This window comes from Diceros bicornis, chromosome 37, assembly GCF_020826845.1.
Source record: "Diceros bicornis minor isolate mBicDic1 chromosome 37, mDicBic1.mat.cur, whole genome shotgun sequence".
NCBI lineage: Eukaryota > Metazoa > Chordata > Mammalia > Perissodactyla > Rhinocerotidae > Diceros > Diceros bicornis.
The window spans coordinates 7,119,481-7,140,163 of NC_080776.1; the positions used below are offsets into that span (position 1 = coordinate 7,119,481).

Here is a 20,683-nt window from a genome sequence, read left to right on the forward strand (position 1 = left end):
CTTACTGCAGTGAGGAGCAGCGTAGGACCTTGAAGTGACGTCTCCTGACTTCTTAGCTCAGGGCTTTTCCCCTGGGGAAGGGGGTGTGGGCAGGATAGTCCCTGTGTACCGGGCACCTGTATGGCTGAAGGAGCTGACGTGAACACTGTGTTATCCCTCAGCCCTGAGCTTTGTCCACTGTAAATCCAGGGATCAGAGCGCGTCTGTGAAATGAATAAAAATCCACATGAGCAAATGCATTGAAGGAGGAAGACCTCGCCCATGGTCCGTAGCTTTTCCCAGCTTTATGCTGCTCGTGGTGGCTGTCAGCCGCCTCACAATTTGACTTCTTACTGAGTGCCTGGGAGCCACTCAAGGAGAAGAGGCAGCCCTGCGTGCAGCCCGTCAGCCTGATGCCCAGACATTCCCTGCCAGTGAAGAGAGAGCAAAACTTGGAGAATGTGCATGAAAACAACACTCATTCTTTCCCATCCTTGTTCTCTGACTTCTGTCAGTGCCTCTGGGAACTAACAATTCAACACATATTTATTGTGTGTGTTAGATGCCCACAGCACCCTCAGAAGTCTAGAGAATAGCCACGTGGTCAGATGGCTGAAAGCACCAGCCCTCTGATATAAGAATAGTGTCAACCAGGGGAACACCAGACACCAGCCACTGACACGGAGGCACCTGGTGGCCTTCCATTGGCTCCACTGGCTTTGACTAGAGATGGTAAGATTTCTGGAGGGAGCACGTGGCTTTGTAGAAATTCTGACATAAATATTTTTATCATCATCAGTGCCTTCGGTGTACCAGGCTCTGCTAAAAATTCCTTTATAGAATTCCTCTTAAAAGGAGTCACATTCTTTCTCTGCAGAAACTTGCCGTCTAGTTAGAGGTCATAGAAATGAAATCACAGACCCCACAAGGTGACTGCCAGCAGGCACTTGCTCACGAAGGCGGGAGGTGTCCTGTTGGTGCAGAGTGGCGGGGAGTGGATGGAGATGGTCGCTCTTCAGGGGGATGAGGGTCCCAGCAGGTGCAGGAGGACGTGGAAGGAAAGAGGCCCAGTTTGTTTTTCAGGGAGCATTAACTCTGGTCCACATGGAGAGAGTGCAGTTGAGGGTGGCTGGGGTCACAGCTGGCAGCTGCTGGGCCGAATCTTCATTTCAGTTTTGTTCTCCCCTGTCATCCCCAGGCCTTCCTTCAGTGGCTACCGTCCCTGAGCCCAGACCGCATCAATGTCGTGGTGACCGGCAAGGACTGCCTGACAGCTGGCTTGGTCAACATTGTCAGTTTTGACCTTCTGAGCAAGTTGGAAAAACAGCTGAAACAGCTAAAAATTCCTTTTAAAGTTGTCGTCATTGTAAGTGACTTGGCAAAGTCTTTATGTACTTTGTCTCTGTGGAAACTTTCTTCTCAAAACCTCTAAGAACTGTCCTATCTGTACTCTCATGGAGCCTCGCTCGGCTTCTGGGAGCATAGAAGTCACTGTCTTTATTTTCTGGGGAGCTGACATTTTTCTCAAATAGTAGTTCTCAACCCTGGCCACTTGTTGGAATCTCCTGGGGAGCCTTTTGAAAAATGTGATTTACTAGGTCTGTGCTGGGGGCTTCTAGGCCATCTCTCACCATGTGAGGTCATGGAGGGAGGCCAGTGTGTGGACTCTGGACCGCCCAGGGCTCCCGGAACTACAGCCTGGACAGCAAGGGCGTGTGCCTTCATCTGCTGCCCCCTGGTCGGATGGCTTAGACATACAGTTCAGACAGTTAATAAAGTCTCCTCCAGCCAATATACAGACACTGCCTCCCCCAAAAAAGCACTTTTTAATTTAGGTGTTTGTTAAACGATGTGACTGCACGTCTTTCAGTGACCGGCCCTTCTTTGAACTCCTCACGTCCTTCATAAGGAAGGTCTAGAGAGACTTGGTGTCTGTCAGCACTCAGTGTGTCCAGTGGCTCACAAATAAACATTATGACAGGGTGTGCAGTTTCTCCCACCCTGCTGCATCCATCCAGTTCCACCCCAACCCAGTGACCCCTCGGGGACATGCAGAGGTGAAGCGAGTGGTGGGTGATTTCCAATGGAAGTTAACCCTCGTTTTTCCTCTTGGCGAAAGAAAGAACCTGATGCCTCTAGATGATGTGAAAGGTTCTTCTTTATTCAAACATGTGAGTTTTTAAAGCCAGTGGTATTTTCCTCTTCTTAAAAATAAAACTCTCTGTTGACTGTGGCTTCCCAAATCTTGGTGCTCAAAATTGGAGTGTATTTCTTATCTAGAGGGAGAGTAAGGAAAGAGTTTTTAGGAGGCCCAGAAGAGTAAAGGCTCTGAGCCACGCAAGTCAACAAGATTATGATGGAGACTCCGTGCCCGGCCTTTCCCAGCACAGGGCTGACTGCTGTGGGAGGCACGTTCATCTCTGTGTTCATCTAACAGGATGAGAACCAGCTCAGCGCCCTGCCCAGTGCTGTGCACTGAGGGCGTGGAAGGAGGAAAGTCAGCCCCATCCTCCATGGAACCACAGTCCAGTAGGACAGACACACACACACACACACACGCAGATCATTAGAATACATCTCAGTGCTTTCATAAACGTGTGAACCCACGATTGTGGGAGCTCAGAGAAGGGAAGGAGAAGGCACAGTTGCAGACCTCAGGGCTCTATTACTATGTTTTGGACGTGAGAACCATACTGTGTTCTTAGCATAAGCAAACTTAAATGTTTATATTTTTTCACAGCTATACGGGTAATGAATCTTTGGGGGAGTCATTTCTGGTTTGGCACAGATTCAGATGTGGCTTTGAAAAATGTTAGCATCCATGTGAAATGAAAGCTAAGAGAAGTATCCCAGGGTGATGGCGATGGTCCTGCAGTGTGTAGAAGTCACGCCCTCACTGCCTGAGGGCTCTCCTGTATCAGGTCCTTTATATGTAGTCATTAAGGCGGATAATGTCCCCATTTCACAGCTGATGAGACTGACGAGAGAGGTTACGTAATTTGCTCATGCGCCTGAAGCTAGCAAGATGGAGAGTCGTTGATCAAAGCTGGGTAGCATCTTGCTTCAGAATTCATGTTTTTCTATTTCTAGCTCAACACTTAACCTGCCATATGATTTTTGACAAGCCACTTCCACCCCTGTCGGTTTGTTTTTCAGTTAAGAAAGAGCCCTGTCCCCTTCTGACTTCAGAGAGATGTTGTAGGAAGGAGTAAAGTGACGGCTCTGAGGTGCCACACTTCTTAGAAGAGACTTCAGATACAAGCCATTCCTTGTGGCTGCTTATCACAGTGGTTAGTTAACAGTGGCTAGTTATAGTCATGGTTAATTATAACAGTTGTACATTTTTACCCATTGATTGAAAGGGTCCATTCCCTTCCATGCCCTCTGTACTTTCTGCTGTTTCTTTCTATAAACTCTTTTTTCTTGCCTGTCATGCAGGCTCTTGAGACAGGAGCACAAGTGTCACACCCTAGGTTTCTGGGAATAGACATTGTGACATTTGGGGGTTCATCTCGCACTCCCCTCCGTTGTGCTTTTGAGGTCCTGTTTGGTTCATCGTAGCTGAAATGGAACAGGGAGTTCTCACAGATCCTCTTCAGGGACAGTGCCGGGATGTCCTGGGTATCCCCATCAGAGGGCGACTATACCAGTGAGTGCTCACTAAGTGACAGGACTGTTCCAAGGGTTTATGTGTGTTAGTCCATTGAAGACTTAGAGCAGCCTGATGCTGGTGTTACGCCCATTATACAGATGGAGAAACTGGCAGCGTAGGGAGGTCATGAAGTTGCTCAGAGTCCCATGGCATGTAATTTGAATGTGTACCAAAACAGAAATTTTCTCCCTAATACTAAGAATGTACTAGTTAGTCACCTGATAAAATATGACATATTCTAGTTTTCTTATGCACAGAATATAGAGCTATAAATAATCAAACTCCACGTTCTAAACGTGACAGTCCGTGCCTTGAGGACAGGAACCACACCTCCTTCCCTTCTCCAGGTTCCCACAGTACTTTGTCACGCCCACCTCAGTGACAGCTCTCATAGCATCGTCTGATGAGTTGTCAGTGTGGCTGCCGTCCTTCCTGCCCTGCGAGTCCCTGGGCAGGGGCTGAGTGCCAGTGCCTCGTGCCCCGGGCACACAGTGGGTCTTCAGCACGTGCAGACGTGACATGCATCTGACAAAGCAGCAAACTACCTCTGGGCGGTTTGTTCAGTACAATCTTGAGGTGGGCAGAACGGGGGAGTCACTAACCCCGCCTTATAGGTGGAAAACTGTCCCAGAGAGGTGGAACGACTTGCCCAGAGCGTAGCGGAGAAGCTGCGCCAGGACCTGGGTCCTTCCCCGGGCCCACAGCTGTCCCTGGAGTGAACGATCTGAGGGAGGCGTCCTCGACGCGATGCTGTGCCGGGGTCCAGCTCCACGTGGGCTCTGCTCCGTCCACTCAGGACTTGCCCTTGTTCACCTGCATGACTGCTTCTTTTCAGGATGAATCTCACTTCCTCAAAAACAGTAAGACTGCCCGGTGTCGTGCTGCCATGCCCCTCCTCAAGGTGAGTCCTGCTGAGAACAGCCCGGGAGCCTGAGCCCACTTGGCATTGAGACCCTGCGGTCTTTTGCTCGGGCTGGCAAGGGGTCCGAGGAGAGCAGGGCCTGCAGGTCTGGGGCTGAGGGCCGTGGGCCGTGGACTTAGTGTTGACTTAGGGCGTCTCTGCTTAGGGCTTCAGTGCCAGATTTGTTTTTCTTCCTAACATCTTGCTAAGGAACTAGTGGTTGGTGCAGTCGTCTCTGTCTCTCAAAGATGAAGACTTGTCTAAGGTCACAAGCCAGGTCGGGACTGCCCTCCAGATCCTCCTTGGGCTCCTCCTGGACGAGGCAGAGGGGGAGCCTCCTGCAGTATGCCCTGTGAACAGCTCGGGAGAAACTGCCTGTCTTCTAGGTCGCTTGTGGGGGCGAAGCTCTCATGGTGCTAGGAAGCAAGGGATGAGTTACACAGACGTAGAACCAAGCCAGTGGGGATAAGCAAGAAGCACCGAGACGTGCCTGAGCTCTCTGGCTGGTTGAGTCCCGGCTTCAGAGCAGGCGGGGTGTGTATACAGTGTAGCTGGAAACCGTTACCTGCAAGTGTTCTATGCTGACATGCAGTGTCAGCTCCATGTCTGACCTGGCACACACTTCTTGCCTGTATTTTGTGTCCCAGGGCCCCCACCGCCAACAGAGGGAAGGCCCCCAAATTCCCTTCTGTCTTCTTGTAGTGAGCTTTTTCCTGATATTGGGGAAGAATAGTATAATTAGAAAAGTGGCCTTTTCTCTCATATGAAGGTAGAAATCTCTCACAGATGACTTTGGGGGAATCTCCTTTGGTTTGTGTAGACTGAGCCAATAAAAGCACATGTTCATCTTGTACTCTATTAAAGCAGCCGGGGTGTTGCACCAGCATCGTAAAACTGCAGCTTTTATTGCTTAAAAGAACCGTTAAGCTGTACCTAAACTATGGAAAACAAATATGCTAAATATTGGTGAAGCTTACTAGCATTTGAAAACTAACTTAATTTTTCCACCTCCTCGAAAAACACATACAAGTGTCGACTCATTTCAAGTTTTGTTGTGTTGTGTTTTAGGAATAACAAGTAATATGATACAGCTTCCAAAGCAGGATTATGTCATATGCTCCAAACTTAAAAATAAAGATCCTTTACTTAAAAAGCTTGATCCTCTGCTCATATTGCCTATAAATATTTATAGGTCGAGAGCCGTTTATGGACACACTTAAATGAGATTTTTTTTCCCTTTTTGACCCTTCTTTTGAGAAGCTTTAATTTTTTTTATTTTGAAAAATGTTAATACACCTTGGTACTGTGGTTCCCATATTACAGCCTTAACTAAAATTAAATCTGTACCCCGATGGTTTAGACAAAAGAAACTGCACAATAGATAGATCACATCATTAAAGGCATAATAGGAAAGCTTCTTAGCAACCGTCCTGTTAATATAGTCGCTGCCTGGTCAGGCGAGCTGGACCACATATTGGTTTCTGAAATACGTGCTTCTGAGCCAGGCCTTTTAACACAGAGCTTGTATCTTTAATATCTTGGCTATGTTTCAAAATGACACATTTAAAACAAATCTTTTAACTGTTAACTAGTATATATTACTCTGCATTTGCTGTAGAACTTGAATAAATTAACATTTGAAAATAGGACCCCTGAACATAGCCTGCTGTTCATCAAGGTGTCTTGAAGCTGTGCTCTCCCGTAACCTTGACTTCACGTGATGCTGGGCTACTGGCAGGATGGAGTGGAGGTGGGGGTGAGGCGTTCTGTGTCGTTCTGTTAACTAAACCTTTCCTCTGTGTGCTGTATTTTCATCTGGATTGGAGTTCCTCAAACTTGGCGCTGCTGACATTTGGGGCTAGATAATTCTTTGTTGTGCGGAGCTGTCCTGTGCATTGAAGGATGTTTGGCAGCATCCCTGGCCTCCATGCACTAAATGCCAGTAGTACCCCTCAGTTGTGACAGCCAAAATTGCCTCCAGATACTGCCAAACGTCCCCTCGGGGGAACATCTCTCCTGCCCATCTCTGTTGAGAACCACTGATCTAGATACTCTAAGGAGATGGATCTGAATGTTTCTGGAATAAGAAGAGTTGGGAAGAAGTAAAATATGCCTTTGAAAAGCCATGTAAGGGCCTAGTGTAATACCACTTCATTGTTCCTCTGACTTGTGCATCTCTTAGAACTATATTCTGATAATTAATAGTTCAAGATGTTTTCAGCAAATGTGCATGTTAAGGTAATTAGGTTATATCTTACAGTCTGTGAGATAGCTGGGTCAGATCGTGTCCAGAAAATGTGGGTTTCATAAATGGTGACAGCAGCCGTATGCAGAGGACACGTTGCTTAGGTTGTAAGAAACTGTTGTCGTCCCCTGGGAAATGTGACATTTTTCTTCCCCTGTAGCACAATTTGCCTGGGCTACTAAGCAAGATGGTTCTATTTTTATATACTAATGTGTGAAAGTAGACAAGACAGAAAGCTGTAAAGAACAAAATTAAAATCACCTTTAATCCCTCCAACAGAGAAAGCCACTGTTAACAGTTTGGTTATTTTTCTAACACATCAGTTGTAGGGCAAGATCCTCATTTTTCATGGCTCTGGAGCATTCCATTCTATGGCCGTGTCCCATATTTTAACCCTTAGTGTTGGGCACTGTTTTGCTATTATAAATAATTCTGCAAATGAATATTATCCGTATATTCGTAGCTTGCATACTTTGTTCTATTAGGACAAATTCCTGCACTCAGAATTGCTGGGTCATAAGTTTACCTTCTGATAGATGCCTTTGAAGTCCAGTCAGGCCAGGCATAACCATCTTTACTCTTGCTCAGCCCGCATCGCATGGTCTTTTTCTCCACACGACAGCAGCCCTCAAGGTTATCAGTCTCTTCCCTTTTGAGCAGTGAGGTGTGTGTTGGGGGTTTTCCTTAGTAGGGTTTTATTTACAGTGCTTTTTATTGTTAAACCAGTGTTACAACATTATTAACAGTATAGATTATTTCTTCAGAGAGAAAAAGGCCCCCAGAATCCTACTATCCTCTCCTAATAAATAGCTATTTCATTTTGTGTGAGTACAGTCCTTTTTTTATATCTCTATTGATTGGCTAGACGAGATGAAAATAGTGGTCTAAAATGTACGAGCTCTTTCTTTTTCCTTTTTCATTAAAGTAGTTTAAAAGGATGATATATTCAAATAGTATGAAAAGGTGTACAGTGAAAAATAACTCTTTCTCCCACGTCTGGATCCCCAGTCCTTTGATCTCTCTCCCCAAAAGCAGCCCTAGGTACCTGATTTTCAGGTTCACTTCTAAAATTAGTCTGTGCCCATGTAAGCACACATACATGTGTCTCTTTCTTCCTCCTCAGAGTGCTCTACAACCACTGGTTCACATCTGCCTCTTTTCCCTTAGTAGTGTACCCTGGGAATCATTCCACCTCGTTCCAGATGACCCGGCCACATTCTACAAATGGTATTCTCTGGTATAAATCTATCATGTGTCATCTGTTCCCTTGTGATAGATTGGTAACCAGGCTCTGCATGTCATATACAGTATGGCATTGACCATCTTTTCATGTGATGAACAAGCAGGGAGTAGAAAACCCAGTTCCTCTGCCTCCAGAGGAGAAAGCCCGGTCCCTCTGCCTCCAGAGGAGAAAGCCCGGTCCCTCTGCCTCCAGAGGAGAAAGCCCAGTCCCTCTGCTTCTAGAAAACACCCAGTCCCTCTGCTTCTAGAAGAGAAAACCCAGTCCCTCTGCTTCTAGAAGAGAAAACCCAGTCCCTCTGCCTCCAGAGGAGAAAGCCCAGTCCCTCTGTATCCAGAGGAGAAAACCCAGTCCCTCTGCCTCCAGAGGAGAAAGCCCAGTCCCTCTGCTTCTAGAAGAGAAAACCCAGTCCCTCTCCTTCTAGAAGAGAAAGTCCAGTCCCTCTGTATCCAGACGAGAAAACCCAGTCCTTCTGCATCTGGAAGAGAAAGTCCAGTCCCTCTGTATCCAGACGAGAAAACCCAGTCCTTCTGCATCTAGAACAGGTGGCTCTTTGCGTCTCTTAGGCCACAAGGGAGGGTGGTGTCAGCTGGAGGGCCTGCTCTGCCCCCAGTGTGGTCAGGCTACTGGAGGAGTCTTCTGTAGTCCAGACTCTCTGGTGAATATTTCTCAATTTCATCACAGAATCAGACTTAAAAGGAAATTATAGGAGTCTAATACAAACCCCACACTAGTGTTTAATTTTAGCGTGTGCGCTATACACAAGTGTTTTGCATAACTTGAAGTGATCGGTTGTAATTATACCGTTTGATGTATTTTTGTAACATTTTGGTATTTTTGAACCAGTACACCTGTAGCCACAGTCTTCATTCTGTTACCCAAGACCTAGTTGCCTTACACATGGCATCAGAATTTCATTAATATCAGAGCAGTGAGACTCACTTAGCTTAAAAGTGCGATGCTTATCATGCAGATCAGCTTAGTAAAGGCAGTGCCATCCAGACTTGTGGCTGGAACTCTGTCTCTTTTTGGAAGAAGGCTGGAACCTGGAAGGGACCACTTTTTTGTGAAATGTGCTGACCTAACCCGAGACTCAGAAAAGCCATTTACTGGGTATCACTGAGCAGTAGGTGGCCCTCTGCTGATCCCTGGGGCGACTCTGGTCAACAGTGGTCATAATTATACCGTTTGTCTTGGTTTGGTCTTGTGTGTCATGGGGAGCAGAGTAAAGAATGGAACCTCGCATCTTCTCCCCAGACTCATCACTGGATTCTCCTGAACAATGAGCTTTCCCTCTTGTTCTCAGGTTTTCAATTTGCCTATGAGTGTTGACTATTCTGTTGCTTCTTGGGTAGTGGCTAGGATCCTGCATTTGTTCTTGATCTTTGTACTTTTGGTCACTTGTCCCCAAACTATGTTTGCCGCTATCCTTATTTTTCAAGATTCTTCTGAACTAATTAAAACATAGCTCCACTGTCCCTGCCACATCAGGGCTAATGCATATTGGGACACTTGGGTGGTATGGGCTTGACCTCTTTGATGTCACCTGCCTCCTCATGTTCTATTGCTAAATCATAGGGGACTTCTCCTGTAGCATAAACTTTATTTAGAGTACCGTTGGGAATAATATTGGGTATAAGAATGAGACTAAGCTTTGAGGAGCATGACTTTTTCCCTAGTCTGGGGTCCTGGTGAATTGTGTCATAGCCAATCAGAGTAACTCAGTAAAGCAAGTTATTGGCTCAGTTAGGAAAAAAAAGAGGTAACAATGGAAAGTGTTGAAGAATTTCCAGACTGCTTCTTATTTGAACTTAAAACAATTTCAGCTCTTTTCTCGACAATAGAACATTCTCTTGGCTCATATTTTAAAATCCATGTGTAGGTTATGGATTACTTTGAATTACTTCATTGAGCAAATTATATATACCAACTTGTCCTGCTGTCAGCCTGCAGGGCACCCCCACCGTGACCCCTGAGCAGACTAAACCTGTCTTTCAAGGTCATCTGCCCCCAACGGTGTCTGCTCATGGGAATCACATAATTTCTCTCTGACACCAAATAGAAGGTATTTTTTACCTTGTTCCATTGTGGGTTTCTTGGGTGCTGCTTTCTTCCCTTAACTAGAGGAGTTAACCATAAAGTGTTCAATTTAGTGTGGATTTATGTAGCTTTCTGCATTTATATTTTCCCAGAGTGGAAGTTCTCAGAGGTGGAGGGTGACACATAAATCATTGCAGCTGGGCACGATTAAAGGCCTTATGGGTGACAGTGATGATGCTGCAGACGTGTTGGGGCTGAGCAGGGAGCAGGCTCCATCATTCTATAGCAGATGAGATGCCGTTCTGGTTGCTTTCAAAGCTGGCCTTTTTCTTTTTCCATAATCCTGCCTCTGCTTTTTAACACCCACAAATGTCCATTTTTCAGTGGGTCCATCACCCCCTAGTCTGGGCAATGGATGAGAGATCTGACTCAGTATTCACCCTGGAGTGAATTTTCATACCCTGCTCTTTGAACTGCTCTCCGGGCTCCATCCCCAGGCAACAGCAGCCACCATGTGGGGAATAGATTTGGGATGATGAGCCGATTTTCTCTTATAGATAAGCCTTTTTCATTTTCCCTGTTTCGTTGAAAATGGTCTTGAGCCAGGCAGGGGATGCTACAGACGTCATTGAAGAAACTCATTGTTATTTTAATGAGTCTGCATTAAACCATGCAGGAAATTAGAATGCCGGGTAATTGAACTGTGGAAGATTAAAGCTGGAGAAAGTCATAGCTCTCCTGTCATAATGGAATTAGGTATTGGTGGTTGCTGAGAGGGCAGGAGTGCATCTTGAGAATTGTATATATTGTGTATTTATAAAGAATCATTTTCCTTCCCTCTGTTGCACCTTTTTTTATTTATTTTTATGGAGCAGTGTATCCATCTGAAGATCTCATATCCTCCCCTTGGTGATTTACTGCATGTGATTGCCTTGTATTACTGTCATTAACTCAAGGGTACAGTGGTTAACAAGCTGTTTCTAGACAACTGAGCTCCATGATGGGGTCCCTTCCCCGAGCCGAAATGAATTTTACCTCCAGTAATCTTTGGCCATTCCATGTTCTGATACAGTGGGAAGTGTCTCCTTTTTTATTCTCACCCTTTTTCCCATCTGAATAAGAGGTACGATATTTGGGTCTGATCTCCTGGGGTCAGGTTATTGTCAGGGTACTGAGCAATGTGGAGTTCGTCATTGGAATTGACCAACTCTTTATTTCCATCCTGCCCACTGCTGAGCAGGCCGCTGCAGACCCAGGGCTGAGTTTAGAGTAAATGGTTCCAGGTCCCACCTTTTAAAGTCCTTATCAATTGCAAAATGAGCTTGAGTCAGGATCTCTACACCCAAAGCATGGTGAAGCTGAGTTAGTGACGGCCCTTTTTTCCCCTCTAAAGAAAGTCACATAGCAGCTTGTAACAGGCCGTCCCCGACTCTTCCTCCTGGGAGTGAGAAAGGGCTGATCCTGGGTGTTATTATTTGGTCATGAGTTCACCTCCGATGTCAGAAATCCCTTCTGGAAGAAGTTCGGAGCCATGGGTATCTCCCAAACTTCCACTTCCTCTTCCTGTGCTGGATTCTCTGAGCCTACTCCGTGTTCTCTAGGGCACTAATTAGCTTCCTTCTGAATATTTTTCAGCTTACAGAGAACATTTACTGATTACCTACTTCTTGCCAGGCACTGTGCTACAGAAAATAAAGGTGAATACAGACCAGTCCTTGGTCTCAAGAAGCTTGCGGTCTAGTGAGGGAGACAGAGAGCTAGGACTCAGTGTACTGTGCTAAGTGCTAATATAGAGATGGGCAGAGAGTGCGACGAAGGCAGCTTGGGAGATGATGTCCAGCTACTGACATGGGTCACGCCATGAGGTTCTCTTTTTCTCTGGTTGTAGTACCTTCCTTAGAGTTCCCAGGTGTGGGCCACACGGAGCTCTGGAGTGAGGCCAGTCTGCAGTGTCTTTGGAATCTAGATCTGCCTGGGCTCTGAGATGGGTAAACTTGAGAACAGCCAGCAATCAGAGTGTCCAGGAAGTGGAAGGCGTTTATGCTGGATTCTGAGAGATTTTGCTGTTCCTGAGGGCACCCAGCTCCTGTCTCATTGGGGCATTTGGGATATTCCCTGTGTGCTCCTCCATGTTCTCAGCACCTCTGGCTGTTTGTTTTCTAGATGGCCAACCGGGTGATCTTACTGTCGGGCACGCCAGCCATGTCCCGGCCTGCAGAGCTCTACACGCAGATCCTTGCGGTCAAGCCAACTTTCTTCCCTCAGTTTCATGCCTTTGGACTTCGCTACTGTGATGCCAAGCGGGTATTTATCCCCTTCCCTCCCCAGCCCCATCCCCCTCCCTGACTTGACACTTACCTTCCTGCTCCCTCTCTTCGGCCATGGTGTGATCAGACCACCAGCCGGGGAGCTGGACCAAGATTGTATTCTGCTTTGCCTCTAACTCTGACCTCGGAGTGTCCCCAAGGGGAGGATGAGAACAGTCCCTCCCAGTTTTAATGCTTGTGGTGACTCCAGGTTAATGTTTCCCAATAAAGGGACCAGTGGCTGATGTGTCGGTGTGTGGAGCTCTGAGAGCCAACAGCTTTTGCCTGAGAGAAGGGCACTGAGGTGAGCTAGAGGCGAGGCCGAAGGAGAAAAGGAGACGAAGTGGGTGAAGGAGTATGGGAGGAGTATGAAAAACTCCTCTAAAAAGTGAAAAAATACTCTGCAGAAAAGACAGAGGAAGGCTTTGAGCAGGTGGTGTAGGAGCACAGTCGAGCTGCCTTATAGGCTCCCATCAGAGAGCCCGAGCTTGTCGATAATGACTCATTATAGTGAATTGTGCCAGAAGCCTCTGACCTATAAATTATTTCTATGAATACGATGTCAATGGAACAGGTGCCTCAGAAGCTACAATCTGAGCAGCTTCAGTTCTCCAAAAATGGCAGAGGAAACCTTGTAAACACAAATGCCATTGCAATCAAAATCTCAATTTCTAAAACCTCAATTTTTTTTTAACTGAAAAAAAAATGTTTATTCAATGATATTGGGAAATACAACATTGGAAAAAAACTTTCTCTTCTTTTCTTCCTTCCTTCTCTCTTTCCTTTCTTCCTCTCTAGGTCTCTCGCTCTCTCCTTTCTCTTCCTCTCTGATATCTGAATGGAAGGCAATGTACACCAAAATGGATTACCTTTATAAGCAGAGGAAATTAGGGTTTCTTAAAAATGTTTAAATTGCATTATTCACAAATCCCAAATTCCTCCTGATGGGTCATTGAATCCATTTGTGTTCATTGATCTGATCAAGCCAGCTGAGCACAGGACGCTGTCCTCCTCACCGGTTCCTTTGCGTGTCTTCAAAGCCACCCACTTTCAAAAGGATGACCTTGCCAGACCAAGGACTCCTGTCGAAGGATAAATTCATCACTTGGCTTTCCTCCGGATCCCCCAGGACCTCACTTTTGAATCTAGGTCAAGAAAATTCTAGGGCCGGCTCCGTGGCTTAGTGGTTAAGTGCGTGCACTCCGCTGCTGGCGGCCCGAGTTCGGATCCCGGGTGCACACCGACACACCACTTCTCCGGCCATGCTGAGGCCGCGTCCCACATACAGCAACTAGAAGGATGTGCAACTATGACATACAACTATCTACTGGGGCTTTGGGGGGAAAAATAAATAAAGTTTAAAAAAAAAAAAAAAGAAAAGAAAATTCTAGTTGCTACAAACATTCTCTCTTGTAAGCCAGAGGACAAGAGTCAGGGGGTTAAGGGGAGGAAGAGGAGAGGGGGAGCCAATGTTTTTCTCTTTTATCCCTGGATTTCCTCATCAGCCCTTACATCACAGGTCACGTGCGTGTCGTGTGTGCTCTCCCTCCTTATGCGGGTGAATTTGCTGCAACTCTCTTTGCTGGGCCTCTCCAGACATGGCACAAGCCTTGGCTGGTAGCAGGCTCGCCTCTGCGGTTTAGGGGCTGACTTGAGAACAAAGAAACACTGATAGGATGGACCCAGTGGAAGTGCTGGAGGGCCTGATCGTGGCTGGTTCTCAGCTGCTCCATCTGAGCAATTTCCTCGTATAGACTGGTCAGATCTGATGCCCTATCACCCTTGCAGTAATAATGCTGCCCATTGCCTTTTCAGAGTATCCCAGGGCTAGGGTCAACCAGCGGGTGGCCCAGGAGGCTCTGTCCCAAGCAGTTGTTAGGTCTTTCTCTGAGCCTTGTAATCCACAAAGCCCTCCTTTTATGAGATTTTTTTTTAACTTTATTTATTTATTTATCCCCCCCAAAGCCCCAGTAGATAGTTGTATGTCATAGTTGCACATCCTTCTAGTTGCTGTATGTGGGACTCGGCCTCAGCATGGCTAGAGAAGCGGTGCATTGGTGCGCACCCGGGATCCGAACCCAGGCCGCCAGCATCGGAGTGCGTGCACTTAACTGCTAAGCCATGGGGCCGGCCCCCACAAAGCCCTCCTTTTATAATTCTTTCGGCCCCTTCACGTTTCCCTCTGCCTTCTGCAGGTTGAAGTAGGCCTCTCTGCCATGGTTCTGCAGAAGCCAGCCATCCCGAGTGTGGTAGATCATGGCCAGAGCTTCAAGGATTTCTTTTTTCCCCTTGTCTGTGGTCATGTCTCCCTTCCAGGTCAGCAGTGTGTTCCTGGTGGACTCAGCGTGTTTCTTGGCCTGAGCTGGGAGGCCTCTCAGTGTCAGGCAGCCATAAATCAGGTTGGCCAAAGCCTGTACACATTTCCAGTGTTCTTCCCCAAAAACAACCCAAGAAAAGATGACCCAGCAAGTCAGCTCCATGTTTGCTTGGATGTTCATTCTTTTCCTTAACGAGCCGAGCTGTTTTCTTCGGGGGTTGGGCTGCTTTCCTTTGAGAAGAGACGCACAGTCCATGGCCTTCTCCTTGACTTTAGTGCCTTCTTCACTCTCTCCAGACCTACCATTGGAATAAAACCCATCTGTGTGCTGGGATCTCGGTTTGCTGTGATGGATAGAAACAGAAGTCGCAGTCAGTGTCATTGTTGACGGTTGGGGTGTGGGTGGGGCTGGCTCTCATCTTCGTCCTGAGCCCCAGGTAGCTCTCTCTGATCCAGGCTCAGAAACATCCACGAGCTGAAAACCACGAGGGAAGATTCGCTAATTTCTCTTGCTCATCTCTACTTTCAAAACTATGGCCAGGGCAATGAATTCATCCTTCAACAGTAGACCTTTGTCTGGCAAGGTGAGACTTCTCAAACTCCTGAACTCTGTTCCCCTGAGGTTGAGCGTGGCCCTGAATTAGAACACCACATTTGGCCCCTCTCTCAAGGGCTCATCACTTCTCCTTTTTCCCTGGTTGTTCTGCTATAGCTTCATAAACCCTGAAGCCACATCCTGAGCTGCCCCTGGCTTCTTCCTTGAAGGCACTGCCTCTGCCGCAGGGGACTAGCTGGGCTCTAAAACCTCATTAATTCAGACCTTAAAGATTCCTGTTTTTGTCATCAAACCGCAAATATCCCAAGCCACTATTTGCATCAAAGACACTGACGCTTTAGGGAAATGGCTGCAGCTTACTCGTTACCTATACCGTCTATGAGGGAAAAGCCTTGCTATGCAAGTTCATGATGTAAATGAGATTGTCTGCCTTATTTTTTAAATACTTTTTTTAAAAGAAAAAAAAAGTTTTTAAGTACTTTAAAAATATCCACTTACATTCAAACAAAGTACTTATAATGTAAATTGTAGTGCTTTGCAAAGTTAATTGCAAACCATTTTTAGCTGGTAATTGAGGCAGAAAATTTCTCCGTTATTAAATGTATTTAAAGCCATACACTTCAGCAGATCTGTAATGCACTTTCCCCATGGATCAATCCAGATTAGATTGATTATATACAGTTTTCATGGTTCCTCAAAGCTCTTCATGTGCGATTTGTACCTTTGTCCTATTTGCAGATGTTCCTCTTTCTGAAAAGGATCTTCTCTTCCTCGACTCGCTGGGCTTGTGGGATAATGATCAGCTAGTGATGGAAGGGGCTGAGATGGAATCCATTGCCTTTACTCCCCAAACTGTCCCTTCCTGTGTTCCATCTCCGACCATCATCTCCCCTGGGTCATGCCATCTTCAAACTCGTCCTGTCCCTCCTTGCTGCCCTCCCCCACACCCACACCACAGACAAGTCCCTTCCAGATCTTCATATCCTTTCCTCCACCTAGCCCAGTGCCTGGTACTTGGTTAGTGCTCAACAAAACCTTGTTGGATTGTGATTATTCCAAAGTCCAACTTAAAATCTTTAGTATTATTGGATTTTAACCTGCAAAATTAAAAGCTGACAATGTTAGAACTTAGGAGTATGATATCCAAAGTAATTATGATGTCCACTTGTCCCCAGCATGGTTTTTACTTAATGCAGCCGGTAGGCCAGGGCCACCGTGTGTGTGTGTGTGTGTGTGTGTGTGTGTGGCCAGCGTCCAGGATTAAGAGAAGCCGCTGAAGAGAGTGCCCCATACTGAGCTCATTTTCGACCCCATAGCATGAGGCGTTTGCTGAGAACTTCCAGTTGATTTCAGGTTTTTTTAATAGAAGAAGCAGTTTTTCATTATTTTATTTCTCCACCTTTGACCATCTCTTCCTATTCTCAGTTTAGCAAAGGTTTATTAGACGCCTGCCATGTCCCCAGTGGCCCTCGGACATGGACAAGCCTAGCCCCTATGCGAGGTAGTTCACAGTCCGGGGGAGTGGGGGGCAGGAGGGGAGTTGAAGGGCTGAAAATATAAGGCAGCAGACACCCTGGCTCCCTGATTCTCTATAAGACTGTGGGAATAAGTCCTCTTTCCGGTAAGATTGTTAGTGAAGGATAGGGTTTTTCTTCTAATCGATAACGTCTTCTCTAGCTGTGAGGCAGGAAATAGACATTCTTGCTCACTGCATCCCATGAGCCACTACATGAGGGAGCCATGCTTGTGAGGGACTGGCTGGGGGCTCTAAAACCCCCTCTGGTGTCAGCCAGATTGGCAGAAGCCTGTGTTCTGGGCTCCTCCTCCAGTCCCCACCACCACCACCATCACACAATTGCATGTGCTACACTTCACTCGATTGTGTCACCCATACTGAGGACACAGCTTTTTAAATCCCTGTAAATCTCATCAAATAAAGATATTACTGACAACATTATTTATTACATTGTGCAATGGACTCTGTAGCATAAGCCCTAGGGAGATTATTTCTGTATTGGGTGTGTAGGAATGGTCTGACAAGCTGAGTATTTTGTTTGTTTTTTAATATAACGGACACCAAACGGCTTGATGTCTTGCATTTGCTGCTAGAAAGCTTAGTGCCAAATTGTAGAACACCATGATAGGTGTTTTCTATTCCCCTATTCCTGACTTTCTTTTTCCCTTCTCCTTCCTGTTTCTCATTTGTCTTATATGGGGTTTTATTCATTCTTTAAGGCCACTTGACGTTCTTCGCACAAAGCCTGAGGGAGAGAAGGTGGTGAGGAGACCACCTGGAGGTCACGGCCCTGTGGACTTGGCCCTGGGACAGTCTAACGCTGTGTCTCGGTTCTCCTTCCACAGATGCCCTGGGGGTGGGATTACTCAGGCTCCTCCAACCTCAGGGAGCTGAAGCTCCTGCTGGAGGAAGCGGTCATGCTACGCCGCCTCAAATCCGACGTCCTTTCCCAGCTTCCCGCCAAACAGCGCAAGATGGTAGTCGTTGCCCCAGGCCGGATCAATGCCAGGACCAGAGCGTCCCTGGATGCGGCAGCCAAGGAGATGACCACCAAGAACAAAACAGTGAGTCCAGGGCTGAAGACAGGTGTTTGGAAGTCAATGTGTGCACAGGTGTTCCTTCCTGTGAGGGGCTCTACGGGGATTACCCAGAGTTCTCTGAACTTGCCTCTGCGTAACCTCCTACCCCTCCCTGGGCAAGGCCAGTGAGCCCATTTCCTTGCTCAGCCAAGCTGTTAATTTGCAGTTTTATACTTGTGTAGATCACTGCTGATGGATGGCCATAAAAATAAACCCCAGGGCAACTGCAGGATGGTGATATAGATACTGAATCCCTCAAAGAAAGTTGGAATTTATGGTTAGTGTATTTTGAGAATGCCTCCATCTAGTGACAGTTCTTGGAAATTAGTCCTACATGTATTTGATATATACGTTAACCCTCTAACCGTCCCATGTCATTGCTTTAGTCAAAATAAGAAATTGACATTTATATAAAAGTAGAGTTTTCAAACCCTCTTAACGCTTTGAATCCTTATTACAGTCATTTGTGATTGGCGGGAAGTTGGCATCTCTATTTTACAGAGAGGGAAACTGAGGCTCTTAGAGATTACGGTTGGCCCAAGGTCTTATGGCTGCTCCGTGGCAGAGCTGAGTCTATAGCCAAGCCTGTTACCCCTGTATTTTAGAGCTCTTTCCACTATGGTGGTTTTATCTTTTCAGAACACTTCAATATCTGTCTTTAGTGTCACACTGTGCTAAGTGCTATAGAGTAATCTACGTCAGCTCCTTTTCTGTCCTCTTGGGATAAAATCTTGCATTTTTCATTGCCAAGAAAATAGCAGTCGTTGACATTTTTTGACGTTATCATAAAGTATTATCTGGGCTTGATATTACCCTGTATAAAGGAACTTAGATCTAGATGAGATCCCAGCCTTCTGGGAGATTACGAAATAAATAAGAATGACAAGACAGAATGTGTGATTTTTCTTTAATGTTATTTTACTATGTGATGAGCGAGACTAGCTGGTAACTTCTGAGAAACAGGGTTGGGTAGAGGATGCGCTGGTAAATTGTCAACCTGGATTTAATTTATGCTGTATTACAGTTAATAATACGGGTGGTCTGCTGGAAATGAGCAGGCATAATCTCTTTGCCATGGAGTTTTCTAGCAAGTTCCACGACATTGATGTGGATGTAAAGACCAGTGGTCCTCAAATTATATTTCAGTGGGACCATGAGCAGAACCAGGGTATTCTGTTGCGAAAATCAGTCTTGGTGGTCTTTTTCTGATTTCTGGAGATAAAAACTCAATGATTGGAAAAATTTTTTCTCAGTTTTAAGTTTTTTCTTATAATTTTCTTAAACCTTTAATGTCTACTAACTTTTGCCCACTAGTGAGCTCTATCTGACAAGAATACCAATGAACAAGTACAGTAAATGTAATATTAATGGAAAAAATTCAGATGTGTGGTATTTTTAGATGCAAAGAACTGAGTATTTTTAAAATGCTATGTTTTAGTTCCTTGTGTGTGTGGTGGAAATAAGTCTATTAGTATTTCGTTCAGTTCCCCAGAGAACACCCTTACCTGTACCTGGTCTACCTCCTGAACCAGGTTGAGAATCGCCAATGTAGACAACTGAATAAAACAGTCAGTGGGCATTTGAAATGAGGAGGAAAGTCACCTAAATTGGCCGAGAGGCAACTGTAAATTTTGCAGTATGGCCAAAAAGAAAATGAAAAAGAAAGAAATAGAAGTAATGGGAATTTTGAACTTAGTGCAACAAAGTTTGAAGGCCTTTTTTAAATGTTTTGCCAACTTGCATAGTTCCCTGAGTTAGGTGAGTGGCTCTTGACACAGATGATTTCAGATGTAACCTGAAAGTTTGATTTCTGAGTTTACAATGATGTGAAATTAACTAGGCTAAGCCATGGAAATCAGGAACGTTGGGTGTTTATAAATTCTGGTAGCTGTGCAATCCCTTAAATTTGGGGAGATATTTTGATATTTTCTTACCTAAAAAGAGGAGCCACAACCTGCCCCCTAGGCTTCCTGCTGGAGAAGTACGTAAGGGTAGTGCCAATTGCTCTGAGCCCCACCTGTTGTGTGATTGTCGTCTCTGCTTCTTCACCCCAGAGTCTTAATGCTATTTTGCAGATTCTGAAAATGAAGCCTAAATTGCAGTGTAATTCTTTAAGAATCCAGCTGAGAAAGAGCCTAGAGTCCATTGCTTGAGAGTTGCTGTCGGCTTCCACGGAGGCCTAGGAAAATTAAGAGTTTGTCCCCGAAAGGGAGAAATTGAGTTGGTATAGAACACCTTCCATGTCATGCTGAAGCCAGATACTAAGCTCTTCCAGTAATAAGATTAATCCTTGAAAATTTGGTTCCCTTTTGTGTTCTGTAATGTAAATTCATTTTTATAATGGAAAATCCAAGTAGAAAACAAATTTACGAGCTTTGTGCTTTAGACCATCAGCACCTTTCTGACTCTAAAGCCAGCAGTGTGGTGAATCTGTGAACCGTGGATCTCATTGGGAGCACGGCCCAGCTTAGCTCAGGCAGGGAGTTGGACTAGATGGCCATTGACCTCCCCTGTAAACCCTGGCCGGGTGTGAAATCCTGCGTTGGAAGAGTTAAAATGGGGAATCATGGTTTTAAGATTTTAGTCAGATAAGGAGACTGTATGAATCTACAGAAAGTCCCATTTTTATAGTTACTTTTTCGGCCCAAGTTTCCCTGCGATTTTGCACATTATGATGGTTCCAGCAAAGCACCGCTGACCCGCCAAGAACTGGTTCTTTCTTTGTTCCCTCGCATCTGCCATCTGGAGGAAGACATTTTTTATAAAGCTTTAAATCACAGGAGCCACGGTGAAGCAGCCAATTTATAAAATATAATGTACAACAAAAGCTTTTTCTCATTTTCAGCTGAAAT

General features: G+C 45.7%; 1 protein-coding gene and 1 pseudogene across 2 annotated transcripts in view; one reads left to right on the forward strand and one right to left on the reverse strand.

Annotated features, from left to right (window-relative positions):
* Nucleotides 1-20,683, forward strand: part of SMARCAL1 (SWI/SNF related, matrix associated, actin dependent regulator of chromatin, subfamily a like 1) — a 63,048-nt gene that overhangs the window by 23,753 nt on the left and 18,612 nt on the right. For both annotated transcript variants that reach the window (XM_058532960.1, XM_058532962.1), the window contains exons 9-12: nt 1,178-1,345; nt 4,467-4,532; nt 12,221-12,361; nt 17,598-17,816. In XM_058532960.1, coding sequence (XP_058388943.1) covers nt 1,178-1,345; nt 4,467-4,532; nt 12,221-12,361; nt 17,598-17,816 — 594 coding nt within the window. The remainder of the gene's footprint in view (nt 1-1,177; nt 1,346-4,466; nt 4,533-12,220; nt 12,362-17,597; nt 17,817-20,683) is intronic.
* On the reverse strand, nt 14,514-15,099 carry LOC131399226 (tetratricopeptide repeat protein 23-like; annotated as a pseudogene).